Raw genomic sequence first — 14,877 nt, forward strand, 5'->3', positions numbered from 1 at the left:
TATTTTATTCCAACAGTGAAAACGTTCTCTAGCACGTATCCACACTATATCCACTTGGACACGAACTTTTTACAGCCATCTCATTCAAATATACACATCCAAGTTAACAATGTTTGACCGAGAAAATATCTACCATCTTCGGTCCTAACAATCCCCTCTTTATGTACAAAATACATCACTATATGTTGCTTTTTAAAAAACATTATTTTCATTATATAACACACTGTACATGTATACACACCGATGGACATTAGTACGAACTAGTTACAAAACAGTGTTATTTGTTTTGGGGCGATAGAAAACGAGTTTTTGAATTCGCACTAGTACAACGAAGCACCTCCCCTCTTATCTTACAAGGGTTGTAGTCTTTGGCCACAGTATTTACAAATAGTTAGAGAAGGCTTAGCCCCGAACACTGAGAAAACGTTCCACGGAGAGACGAGTCGTGAAGAGCACAAACATTTGAGTACAGCAAACAATCAGATATACATTTCTTCGAGTAGTGGAAAATATGTAATTTTAAAATAAATCTACTACTGTTGAAACTCCTATCAGTAAAAATCACATTGAGAGGTTTTATTGTGAATTAAAACTGTAGAACCATTATGCAATTCTTAAAACTAATAAAATATGTTTATACAATAAATATTGGATCCATATTAACGTTCACGGACCTAGGACCTGTCGGAACCTATTTTGAATAAATGACAGTATTAATTCACAGCAAACATTAACCCTAGCAAACATAAACTAATTATTAGTTCGTTAATATTGAGTTTTAAAATTTAAAATGACTAGAAATAAGTTACAAAATGCACTTAATTATCCCTTCCTTAAGCTACTGGAATTTGGAACCCACGATTTTACAAGCTACACCGAAACACTAACACAGACTAACGGTGTAAATTATCGTAAAAAGGCACATTACATGATTCATACAACTAACGAAATGCTTAACGAAACGTAGTGCCTCGATCGAAACGTAAGTTGGCAACGTCGCGCGGGATGTGGCAACGTCGCACGAGATGTGGCAACGTCGGAGGGCGTAGTAAATGCGTGGGGGATCACAGTAGTTCCTCGTCGTCGGGCGCCGGCGTATTGCGGCCCTGAACAGCGTATATGCTGGCAGCCTTGTAGTTGATGGGCCCGTAGGACCTGTAGTCCACGTCAGCGTAGTCCAGATCCGAAAACTGGGGACGGAATGGCTGCAACAATAGATGACAATAAGTAGATGGTAATGAGTAGCAAGTTCTGTTTCATTTTTAAATAAGAGATATGAGATGTTAGATTAGTTTTGAAATGTATAAACATTTTTATACACAAGAGATCGTATACGATGGGCGATCATAGTATACAATTCAAGAGAGATTTACAAAAATAAAAAGAAGACAGTGAAAGTAGGCCTACAAAAAACGTAAAATAACACTTTTAACAATATATTACTCTTAAACTGTTTACTCACAAGACGGTAATTACATATAAAAGTGGTAAGTGGAGATAGATTTCATTCGCCTGTTGGGTCTGATGATGATTGGAGTGTCCAAATCAAAATCGATTACCACTTAGAATCCTTTATCTGTATTTACCGTCTTGTGAGTAAACACTAAACAGTATAAGGATAAATTCCTCATTCAAGCCAATTAATATGCAAAGAAAATCAATTATGTACAAAATAGAAGACACACTAATACACACTTTAGGTTAGATGAATAACAATCAGATAAAAATTTTAGTTGAAGCCGATACTCTGCAACGTGAAGTCATTCATTTGTTAATAGGATGCAAAATAAAATTCTAGTGTATAAATACTTACATATTATATTCATTATATTTTCATTTTCAACCCGTATTTTTAATCACAGATAAATTACTTCACGTGATATTGTAAGAAAGTTTGTCAGTCGCCTTTACATATTGCGGGAAGTAAGTGAAACATTAACAGCTGTTAATTGCTTCTTTTTACATTGGATACATTCTTTCAGAAAATATGTCTTGATAAAACACAATCAAATGTCCTGCTAACCAACTGTCCTAAAATGCATAACTAAACATTCTCTTACTTTGCAAAACATTGGTTATTCACAATTTACTAACATAAAAATCAAAAGCTGCGTTGTTTCACAACTCTTCTTAAACTTTATTTACGTGTTTTTCACACAGTTGAGGGTTAAGATGCTTTGCAGTTATAATAAATATAACTTATTCACCTGGTAAACCACTATCAAAAAATGTAGGTGCAGCTGCTGTGGATGTCTTCCTGTCAAAGTTTGAATTCAAATAAATACATTTAAACATTTAATACTATTAGGAGACAGTAGCTTTAGCGAATTTCCCTATAGGGAAATATTTTGTTTAAATATCCGTGGTATGTTTTTGTTATTTTTTTTTTTAAATCCAGTAACAATTGCAGACTGTGCACTATAAACAAGATAATCTGAGTTTTATCTAAACTATCTTTTGAACACACACCATCTAAACTATTTAGTTTTAGCCTTAATGTCCTCTTCAGTGTCAATACGTATCTTTATAACTACATCATTCAGTCATCGCGTCTAGACATCAATTCTGCCCTAGCCTTACATACCATCTGGATGCGTCGTTTACAAAAAATCTCCACCTTAAAGAAACCTTTCATCAAATTTCCGCGACCAAAACCTACCTCAGACGTCTATCTCCTGACCGACGTCGTGGAACTTGATGACCGCGTACTCAGTGTGAGGTCTTGAGTGGTGGTACACCGGTAGAGGCACATGCTGAGGCAGGTATTGTCGCGGCCGCTGGTGGTTCAGCGCCAGATCTGCGTACACGACCGTACCGTTGTTCAGCATGTACCCCTGGTGGTGGTAATACTCATCGCCAGGGGGTGGCGGCTGCCGCGACCGCTGTTTCTTCAGTGATTGTCTGCCATTTATGGGGTTTAGTAGCCTCTGCCGGTCCATGGGTGAGTTGGTTAGTTGCAGGTGGGGGTTCTACACGGATACAGACTCGTTATTGTACAAGTAAACACACAAACACACTGTTAGCATTAGTCAAATGTTTCATAAGGGTTTATCAAACTCCGAAGTTTAGCATGCAAACTTATCAATTACAATTACTTGTCAATTATTATAATTGTTGCTTTTATGTAATGAAACGAAATATTGTAGATGTCATGACACTGAAATTATTTACATTGTATTATTTGAAATAAAGCAAAAACAAAACGAACAATATGGTAGCTATATATACAAGAGAAACATTATTTATGTATCAATGGAAATAAAAAGCATTCAGATTATTTAATTTATGTTCTTTAGTAAAATATGTTTCCCACTATGTTTTATGTACATAATACTGCTCCGTTTACTTCTAACACACATACTGCTAATTAGCAATGCAGGGTACCAGGGTCCTAATTAACAAATAGGACATATAACGTGTATTTGAGGAAATATATGACTTTTGTAATATCATTAAAGTTTTCTGGTTTTCGTAACACTAAAGTTCTTTGCATGCCATTATATTATGTACAAATTAACTGAGGTATCTTAACATTATTTTAATGGTAATTTTTTATTCACTCGGTTTTGAAACTACTATGCTTTTGAGTGTTAAAGGCCCATTGTGTTTACCAATGTTTACACTTTAATGAACTGTCTGTATTTCCACTTAAAGAACTGATGTGACTAGCTGGTAAACCCATTAAATAACGCTCATATGTAATAATGATATAAAAAAAATTCATCGTAATTTTATCATATAAATATTGAAATAATAGATGTGATAAATCAAACTACAACTAATAATAGTATAAAGTAAAGAAATAAGGAAAATAAATAAAACAATAAAACAAAGTAAAAATCTCAAAACGGGAAAGGGTTAGTTGAGGTCACTCACGTGGCATAAAAACAAGAACTGTGGCTATGAATGTCTGTCAAGCAGCAATTAACATAAAAAAGAAGTTACAAAAGGGCAAAGCTCCTACATTGCCACAAGCATAATGTCAAAACCAATGTTGAAAATACAATTAAAAAGTTAAAAGTTGTTATGGGAAAAAGCTTTAGTGGCAAAACAATCTGATTCCAGATTGATAGTCATGATTTAGAGATTTAGTTTTCGAGTTTGATACGACTCGTCAATTTATATATTGTGTATTTCGTCTATCTCCTATGTCCTGCTATTTTTAAGCCCATCACCAAAACTAACCTCTTCGTTGGTGCTGTTTACAGAATCCGTGTTTGAACTGTTGTTCGGCGTAATTGGAATGGGCACATTTTGATAGGTGTGTTTTGGGGTTGAAGATTGTTTTGAAGTGGGACTTGTGGTTTTTCGAGGTGCCGGTGTAGGAGGTAGTGGAGTCGAAGTTGCCCTGACAGGGGTGGCAGGGGGTTTAACTCCCTTGGAGTTCGTTTCTCTCTTTTTTGAACTTTCTATTGCTTCTTTGGCTTCGATGGATTTTGCCTCCGGGGATCTTTCTTTTATAGGCAGCATTTTCTTCCTATTAGGCGTTCTTAGGGATCGGAATTGTGGCCAGTCTGAGCGGCACCTCTTACAACTCCGAAGTGACCCAAATTTCTTTTCGTCGTTTTCTTTAGCGTTCAAATGGGGCCCGACATGACTCCTTGTCGAGCCATACCCTGAAGAACCCCCAAATTGGCTCATGGCACTAGGGGGCCTAGGAGGTGGGTTAGCTTCTGAGCTAACCATATCAGGCTGGGAAAAGAAGGAAATTATAAAAACAAAACACACAAACAAACACAAAATAAACAAAATAAAAAGCTAACAAAACACAAAACAAAATCGCACATAAAACTCATTAAAACGCATGTTATTGTGAAGTAAACCTTTAAGTGTGCAAAATAAAAATATTGTTAGGTGTAGTAGGCCCTATGTTACAGTATCGAAAAAAGTTGTATTACATAAAATATATACATTTCAGTTCCTTTTAATAACAACTAACCTTGTTTAGGTTTTTATTTTATTTTTTAAGTTACACATTATAGCGTAAAATCTTAAAATAATTAAAACTTTTAATAAAAAAAAACTGTTATTAATCATACTAAAAGCAGGCAACTTTTAGTATCGTCAGTTCATGGACGCTTTTTGTTAGTAATTAATTTTGCCACTCAGAAACTTACAGCGAATGACAGACAGCTGTTAGATATATGTTTCATATACAACTTTCGAACGAACCTAAAACGAGGACAAAAGTTAAACAATGGCATGCAGACGACATGGATCTATTATTACGTTACAGAAAGTTAAGAAACTAGTCGTTAAAAAATGTTTACTTATTGTTAGCAATGGTCATTGTTTAGATGTTTTGTGATGGTAGTTGTGATCGATGATTCTTTTTAAAGCCGAATTTAAATATACCTCTATTATAAATTAATAATAATATATATACATATTGTTTTTTTATTGATGGAATAAGGAACCTAGAACTAGGGTTAGTTGATATTTTAAATTGTGTTTCAACATAAAGATTTTATATCACGGGACCTAATCATTAACAATTGTTATATTTGTGGTAATTACATTTATAATCACAGAGTCGATTTTGTAATACACCTCAAAATGAGGTTTGTATATTGTTGTATCCTTAACATATTTCATTATTTACCACAATACGCATTTTTATTACTTTTTCTTTCACACAAACGCTTACTACTTTTTTTAAATGTTAAGGGAAATCATAGTAAATAACTCATGCCTTACATTTATGAAAACAATACCTGTAGAAATTTAAGTTAGCGTTTCGTTTCCGAAAACTTTAATGTTTCAGTGTATATAAAGATGTATATATGTTCAACACTTACATGGATATTCTAATTACTCCACTCGCCTTAAGTTGAAAGTATTTATTTTCAAACTACTATGTTTAACAAGAGAAGTATTGTGAAAACTGATAGTTAAGAACAATACGAGGTATAGGAAAAACTTGATATATCTCTAAGCTTTTGTAGACAAGTACCTTGTTTGGGGGGTTCTGCATGCCATGGAAGGGGAGGTTTTCATAGAAAGCTTTGTTGTCAGGGTCTGTCTGAAGGAGAGCATCGCTTGGAGACGAGTTGAGATCTGACTTATCTTTGGTAGTTGATGGGTTTGGGCCTGTAACAAACATAGAATAAATCAACTAACTTGACTTTGAGGTATAGTCTGATTATACAATACATATCACTTTGATAAAATATGGATTGTAACATAATTAGATAACTATGTTAAGGTTTCAAATCCAAATGGGTATATTAAGGATACATTTTCTATAGTAAACCCAATATTACAGAGAAGGAAAACACGTATTTTAAGAGAATTGTCTTAACTAGTAGAAAGGTACTTGAATTGGTTACTTTTACATACAAAGTCAGAAACCATCAAAAACCATCTTCAAATTTGGTTAAAAGTCCTATGAATAGGGATGCGATTTTGAACATCCTAAATTCAAAAATGTTGTTTATTTTTAAAATCTTTAGAGGTTCCAATCAGTATTTATTAAAAGTACCAATTACGAAACACATTATTGTTCATTAACTGGTGGTAATTTATGTTTAGCTTTATTTACTCTTTAAGAATGAATTTACTATAACATTTTAAAAAAAAACTGGTTTACTTTGTGTTTAATTCATTCATCTATTTAAATTTTATTGCATTGTAAGTCAAAATAGTTTGTATCCGTACTTTTTTGTGACATTTTCAGACAAATGTAAAGTTAATTTAGATACGAATTCTATTAAGTTTTAACAAAGTTTAACACTTAACATAAGTAAATCTGTAAAAAATATTTACTATGTTGCTTCCAATATAAATTAACTCTTTCAGTAATGGACAAACACTAGAAACCAAGTAAATTTTGCTCAGAAAAGGAAGACAAAAGTTACCTTTGCCCGGTTTTTTTCGTTTTCTGGACGTTCCATGGGGTGCAGTGGGGTCTATCTTCTTAAAGGTGATCACTATTAAATAAAGCACACACACATGCAGGTTACACAAAGAAGAACACAAATGCAAATGTATTAAATAACAATCCAAGCCAAAAAATATGAGGGTTCTAAAAGGTAAAATGGCTACTCACGTAAATTGGTGACAAAAATTATGTTAATGTATATGAATGATTCAGAACACATTAAAACTACTTCTGACTTAATTACAATATTTCTCTTCACGATTTGTACAACAATGGTGTTGAATGTAAGCTTCAGAACCCCACAATATGATATTATATTATATTTCTTTAAATTGTTTTGTCTAGTTGATTTATTTAAATACTTCATCGTATATTTTCCAAAGTATTTTGATTATGTTTAAGATTTAGTCATTTTATAAAGAGTCAAAGTAAAACGGCCAGATTTTATTTTGTAACAAGGTATTAATACACTGAAAGGAATCAACTTAATGCTTTTAAGTTGTTATTCGATTTCATCGTCATTATTCTCACGTTAAAGGTTTTATATAATAAAAAAACATGACTTTTAATTCAACTATTTTAAGATAAAAATGTAAATAAATACTATTAAAGATAAATAGCATTTAAAAAAAAAATAAAACTATTTCTTATTGTTAATAATGAAAATAAAACTTGAATTTGAAATAAAACTGTAGGCCTAAAATTAATAGTTTTTAGTATTATGATTGTCATTAATAATTTACAAAGTAGTCTATCACGAATTTAAACTAAACTGCATTTTATATCCTTTAAGCAGTTTATTAAAATAAAGAAAAAGTATCTAATATTAAATTTAAACGTCCCAAATGGTAGATAATTTATCGTTGGAATTAAATGAAAATTTAATCAATGTAACCCTAACCGAATTCCTTTAAAATTTATACCGTCGTCCCTTCCTGCTTTCTCTCTCTTACCTCCAGATTCCCCGTGGTATATTCCAGGCATTGTATCGGACAGTTTGTTGCGATGATCGCTGAACATGTTTTTGATCCGCTGTGCTCTAGTGTGCTGATTCTCACTGACTACGCTAGCCAGGCTGGTAGTCCGTCTTTGCCGCTCTCGGTCTTCGCCCCCACCAGCAGGCAGCCGGCCCAGGCTCAGGCTGTGGTTCGTGTTTACATGCACCAACACGCCCGGTCTTAGGGGCCACTTGGGCGGAGTAACTGGGGGAACTGGAGACGTTGTCCCGTCAGGACTGCTCCAGGAGGTTCGAATTTAGTAATTTGGATTTTATAACTCTTTAGAAAATTGAAAAAAGCGTGAAAAATGAAAAATCTCTCTTACACGGCTTCTTGTATGGTGGTGCGTGGTTGTGCAATGAAAGACAAAAGGACATGCATGTACAGACACAGCTAGGAAGGAGAAAACTAACGTGCTTCATGCGGCATGGGATTGAGGTATGTACAATTTGGTGTGGAAGTTATTCTGTACAATGGTTAGGTCGGGACTTTTAACATAAGGAGAATGTATTATCCACTTCTTGAGATTTGGGGGTTTTATTTGCCAATAAGCTTGCTATAAGTTTATGACTGTAAACTAAAGAATATGTTTGAAATTCTAGAATAAGATGAAAAAGATTATACCTTAACAGATTAAGATTTATGTTTATTTATGTTTACTGTAAAACATCTAGTGTAATCCATATTAAAATTTACTTGGTTATCTATCACAGACAGCTAAATCTATTTTGAGCCACATTTATGTTAGTAAAATATAGTTTTCGTTTGCTATTTGTGGATGTTGTGGAAAATTGTAAAATTATCTGCAAGTTTTTCAGTATTAATATCATAGATTGTTTACTAATTCCAATTTTATTCATAGTACTTATTTTATTCAACAAAATTTTAGTTTAAGAACCAGCACCACTCTTATTAAATAATTAATAAGAATTTAATAATTGTATTTCTTAGAGAATACAATTAGTTTCTTAATGATAACTGTTATTTAACTCTTAGCTTTATAATTGTTTAATTAAAGGGTTATGTTCGCATTACTATTACATATCTAATAAATATGTTTAGTGGTGTCAAAATTTCTATATTCTCTTCCAATCAAATTCTTGTAAACTCAAATTATCAATGCAGGAATAAATAGGAATTCATGCGTTTAGTAAAACTCTACGGGTTAGTCAACTACTTACTCGAATTCGTAGAGGTTCATAACGAACCTGCCTTGTCTGCTGCAACAATTCACCAATCAGCACTAGCTTCTAGCATAGCCGTAGGTCTAGCCTACCTATAGGCCTAGCCTAGCTGTAGGCCTAGCCTAGCCGTAGGCCTAGCCTAGCCTACCTGTAGGCCTAGCCTAGCTGTAGGCTCAGCCTAGCTGTAGACTCAGCCTAGCTGAAGGCCTAGCCTAGCTGTAGGCCTAGCCTAGCTGTAGGCCTAGCCTAGCTGTAGGCCTAGCCTAGCTGTAGGCTTAGCCAAGCTACTACAAGTGCTTATAAGCGTAACTATGGACCTAGCTTAGAGTCACTACGAGCTAGCCCTGTGGAAATAGCGAAGGTTAACTACAGGCACGGCTAAAGCTTACACCGGGATTATAGGCTAGCCTATACAACTAATACACTATTCTAGCCTAGAGTACTATGAGGCTAACAGAAAAGGTGTGTGTCATTAGTTAAAAAAAATATAGCGACGCTGTATTGGTTTAGTGGGGTTTTTAGTTAAACATTAAATTATATAACATGATCGTATGAAATTTTATTGATAAAAAAGGGTTCAAAAATCTTTTTCCCAAACCTAATCCACATTTTAAATTCGAATTTTACAGCTTCTTTCAAAAGAAGAGCTACTTTTACCTAAATTTACAGTAAGTGTCAGTATTAATATTATTTGTTTATTAGTATTAGTATGTTGTTGGTACATAGCGGAAAAGTGGTATGTGTAATTATTAATTTATTCACAGACACAGTACAAGATTTTTAGTTTTTTTTATATCCGGATTAGTTAAATTTTACAATAGAAATCATTAACTATTTACAAGCACTTTGTTTACATTTTTATTTTTTATTTGCTTATATCAACATGCTTTTTATTTGTACAAGAGTTATGCGTTTTTGATTGTTTGTTCTTGTTAGCCAAATGTACGAAAAAGCATCACAGTTACCCTATTAATTTTGTAGAAACAATTTTTTTTTAAGTTTTTCAGTTTTTTATATCATTAGGCCTAATATACATTTTTAAGCAACACAAACAAACATATAATTTTCAGGTTGTAAATAATACTAAGAAAACCTATTAGATTTTTATATACACCCCTCACAATATTACATATAGAATTTAATATCGTAGGGAAAAAAATATATGAATAATTTATTGGTGAAAATAAATCTATTTTTTTATAAAAACCATAATAAATTTAAATAAATGGTTTAAGAAACAAGTGCATTAATTTTTCTAACATAAACATCCTTTGACACACTTAAGCATATTTATAATTGAGTATACATATTTTATCTACATACTATTTACAAACAACTTGGAAGGTGATTACATAATTAATTATTAAAATAAGAAAAAGAAACTCGTGTTGTTTTTTTTTCCTTTTTAAGTGTAAGACGTGTGTAGAGATAATCATAGTTGGTATCCAAAATATTCACCTTGTCAGAAGTAATCAATTTTAATATAAGAAAAATCTTGGCATTTAAAATAGGATTTTGTTTATATATTTAGTAATGGAACAAACTATTGTATACAACATTTACGTGTATTATACGTTGTTGCATATTTCAATTTTTACTACAAATTCGTTATTAATTATTTAGAACAAAACTATAAAAATGCTAAGGTTGTTGATTACTTTTTCTACTCTAAGTCCCATCTCTATATCTAGACCTTTGTTAATTATATGTTTTTATAATATTAGTTTAGTTATAAACTAATAGTTATAAAACAAATCAAAGCTGAAATGGTGCAGCTTAAGAGTTTTGTCTCAAAACGTTATTTGCAAAAAAATTTTTGCCTAAAAATACAGCTTCAATGAAATCTTTGTTATGGTAATATAAGTAATTAATGATAGTAAACTATCAAATTGTATACTCATAAATATTCTAAGTATCAATTATAAAGGGCCAGGTTGACGAGAAGTTACTGGAAAAAAAATTATTCAGTGTAATAACAATAAACATAATACAACTTTTATATACAATTATATTACATTATACTCCAGTATTCCAAGTGAAAAAAGCTAATTTATCTTCTACCAGTTACGTGGATTTTCATTTGAAATTATAAAAATGGCATAATGATTCCACATAAATACTATTATTAATTTTCAGCATAATCTTTCGCTCTGAAAATGGGGAAGTTATATTAAACTTATCTACATAAATTTTTACAAAAACATTTTGTAAGGCGAAATTTTTTTCCTTTATTATTTTGTCGTAATGGAAATAATTACGGTTATATACGTATGGTACAGTTTACAAAAATGATAAATCAGAGGAAAACTATCAATTTTGTAAAATATTTTTAGGTTCCCCATAAGTTCCCTATGAGTTTAGAAAAAGAAAAACAACAACACAATTGATGCTTAAAATATTAATATTATTGAAGCTTAAAATATTAATATTATTGAAGCTTAAAATATTAATATGAATAATACATTACAAATTTTAAAACATGGACATTTTCGGTGGTAATCATTTACGCACTATAACGGATTATTTCTAATTGGACTAAACTAGTGTGTAATTTGATATTTTATTACATTGTTAACGATTCTACGATGATAAAACTGCAAAATTTTAAGGTAATTTAACTCATAGTGACGTATTGTTTAAACTTCGTCTTTTTATGTTTTACACTGCTTGGAGATGAAAGCAAATAAAAAATGAAAACAGAGGAAAATGAAGATATAGAAAAATGTGTTCATGCTGTAGGAAAGTTGGTTCATGCGTTGGAGCTGGAAACCTATGACATAGCCGTTTTATTTCTTAAATATTCCCATTGCGAGAGAAAAATAAGTAACATTATTGCCAGAATTGAAATTACAATAGAATGTTCAAAATATATTGCCTTAGACTATTTTGTACACTTTAAATATAATTAAATTATATTTTAAAAGGAATTTAAAATCAATTCAAAATGAATTATTAAAGATGATGTTACCATTTATTGTATTCAAGATGAATGTGAATTTTCCAATCTAAAAACCTTTACAAAACTTCCATAGCTTGTAAAATTATTTTATCATTTTCACCCACCACCTTTAATTGGGGCTACTCAATAAAACAGATTTACACTTACTTTTGTCTATCTTCCAACTCCACTGGGTTATTATCTATAAATGGGAGGGAAAACGAAACAATTATGTTAGTACCTTTAGTGAGAACTTAGCAGCAAATAAATATAGTGAAAAAGCCATTAGTATGTCTATATGTTATTGTGTAACTAAATGACGTTACATGGAAACAGACAAAATATAGGAGGAACTGAAAAATATAAAAATGAATGAAAAGCGTAGTAGTAACCTTCAATTTTACCTCCTGTAACCATTATTTGCCGATCATATTGTCTTTTCTTCAAGACAGTCAATGTGGTTTGCATAACAGAAACTACACACTCTTAAGAGTCAATTTTATGTTTTATAACAGCACACGGTAAAAGCTAGTATAAGCAACCATGCTTTGAACACAATGAAAATTAGAGTCAAATTAATTGCAATTTAACTACATGAGTACTCAAATGGGGCAAAGCTAACAATTCTAATTCAACGAGATACACATCTATACTTTTACCTTAAAAAAATACACAAATCTATTGGTAAAAACCACACTTGGAATAAATCAAACCTGTTTGTCCGGCATGTGTATGTTGTTTGGTCCTGGTGAAAGGTATTTCTCGTTCAATTGTGTGCTATCACTGCAATTGTTTGTGGCTCTCTTAAAAATAAACATTTACTAATTTGTAGAGATTTTACTTAAAATTTACCATAAACAAAAACGTAAAAAAATGTCAAACTAAAAAAAGCTAAGTACTTAAAAAAATAAGCCCGTCATCCTATTTATATTTACGTTTATTCTTTCACAATTAGGTAAATTATTGCTTATCATAAAAAAATTCGACGAGTGATATTTCCGTGCAAGCTTCACTGAACTTACATTTGTCTGCGGCTCGTCTGCGTCTGCAGACTATGATGATGATGACACAAATGATGATCACCACCAGTATGATGCCAGCAATCACAGCTAGTAGTATCATCAGATTATCGTTCTCTAACCTGTGCCACCAGCTGATGTTACCTGGAAGAGAACACATCATGAAACACTAGGTAAAATTAAAATCATTTTTTTTAGAAATAAAAGTTACATAGAAAATACAATCCCCAACAAATGGATGGTCCCCACAAAGGCAAAGCCTTTGCGACCACCACAATATATCATATGTAAAGCAACGAGACTTATTTTAAATGTTAACAGTAACATTGATTAGCTTATCGCAATGTGAGAAAGACTAGTACAACATAACTAATTAACGGTAATTTGTGAATAATGCACATTTCGCAAAGAATGCCGAAATATGTGTAATTGTAGCAGTTTTCGTTTCTATTAATAGTTAAACTTTTTTATTCCTATGACATTTTGTATCTAAATATAATCATCATAAATCAAGTCTGTGGTTATTTAGATTCGATCAAAGTAGTTGATAACCTAACGATTGGCCAACTTCTATTTCAATGATAAAGCGACACCAATCTAAGTATTTTGTAAAATATTTTAATATTACTTTTTAAGCAAAACAATAACAATGATGGTTAATACAATTTATTTTGTAAGAAACCGTTTTGGTTTGAGTTAATAGAGCTTAATGATGTTATTTAGTTAATGGTTCTGTACAATAGGATCAGTAATATAAAAATATTAGATGAAAAGAACAAAATACTTCAATGAGCAGCGTAATGTGTCATGATCAACCTATCAAGACCAGCGAAAAACAACAATATATAGCATGAATATAAAAAAAAATAAAAAAATAGGTGTTTTCTACGAGTAAATACTAAAGATATTCTTAGACCGTGTAATATATAATATAAAAAGCTTAACTATTTTTGTAGAGCTAATGGAAAAAGTAACCTAATTTAGTTTTTTACAAACGACATGAGTAGAAACATTCTTTGATATGGAAATTCAAGTTTTGACATCACAAAGAAAAAACACTTGAGAAAGTAAATTGAATTAAAAATATTGTTCAAAATGTTTCATTCTGGTCTTTCTTACCTCTGAGAGTAAACACTATGTGCACTCCAGTCAGCCTACAAATTCCGACTGACGCCAAACATAACTTAAAGTTATCTTTGGCGTCAATGACGTCATCGCACGCCAGCTGTCAGCTGACATTTCTCTACGTTTATTACGTGTTTCCTATACTGTACGTTACATGTTTACTTGTGAAGATCAGTTTTATGTAAAACTGCCACTGAGATACTGTATGATTTCCTTTTCAATAGTTTATTGTAAAATTAAAACATATTAAGACATTTTCTTACTTTATTTAAAAGTAAAATTAACATTTATCTAAATTATGACTAAATTAAACCATAAAATATTTCCCTGTTGATTTTATTTTGGTATACTTCATGTTGTTTATGGTGTTAAAGTGGACAACTTTGTCATTTGCGTTACATTGTAAAATTACTTAATTAGTTAAACAAATTAAAAATGATTTTTAACGTGCAACCTAAGCGAATAGTGTGCAGTGTTTTCAAAAACCTAAAATATAGTCGAGATATAAACATGTACTTTTGGTGATTTTGAAATAAAAATTTTTTAAAGTGTTTTGAGATCTGCCCCTTTGACTTGATAATACAACTTTTAATTTATATAATTTTTTTAAATAATACTTTCTTTTATTCTGGTATAAAGTAAAATTTAAACACTTTTACAATAAATTATTAAAATTTACATCTAACAAAATGCCCATGATCAATTAGTAGACAGAAATACATTTAATCGATAA

General features: G+C 31.5%; 1 protein-coding gene across 10 annotated transcripts in view; it reads right to left on the reverse strand.

The window, feature by feature from the left end:
- Positions 1-14,877, reverse strand: part of LOC128999884 (hemicentin-2-like) — a 397,910-nt gene continuing 383,033 nt past the window's right edge. For 5 of the 10 annotated variants that reach the window (XM_054426626.1, XM_054426627.1, XM_054426628.1 and 2 more), the window contains 7 exons: positions 13,023-13,163; positions 12,169-12,202; positions 7,834-8,114; positions 6,858-6,929; positions 5,954-6,090; positions 2,660-2,969; positions 1,068-1,205 (listed from right to left, as the gene is read on the reverse strand). In XM_054426626.1, the coding sequence (XP_054282601.1) occupies positions 2,661-2,969; positions 5,954-6,090; positions 6,858-6,929; positions 7,834-8,114; positions 12,169-12,202; positions 13,023-13,163 (974 nt within the window). In that variant the 3' untranslated portion in view covers positions 1,068-1,205; position 2,660. Of the gene's footprint in view, positions 1,206-2,659; positions 2,970-5,117; positions 5,173-5,953; positions 6,091-6,857; positions 6,930-7,833; positions 8,115-9,059; positions 9,096-12,168; positions 12,203-13,022; positions 13,164-14,877 lie in introns of those variants that run through there. The other 5 variants (XM_054426631.1, XM_054426630.1, XR_008491326.1 and 2 more) reach the window with 5 other exon arrangements.

This window comes from Macrosteles quadrilineatus, unplaced genomic scaffold (genome assembly GCF_028750875.1).
Source record: "Macrosteles quadrilineatus isolate MER2022 unplaced genomic scaffold, UCM_ALF_1.0 Scaffold_8__2_contigs__length_117827958, whole genome shotgun sequence".
NCBI lineage: Eukaryota > Metazoa > Arthropoda > Insecta > Hemiptera > Cicadellidae > Macrosteles > Macrosteles quadrilineatus.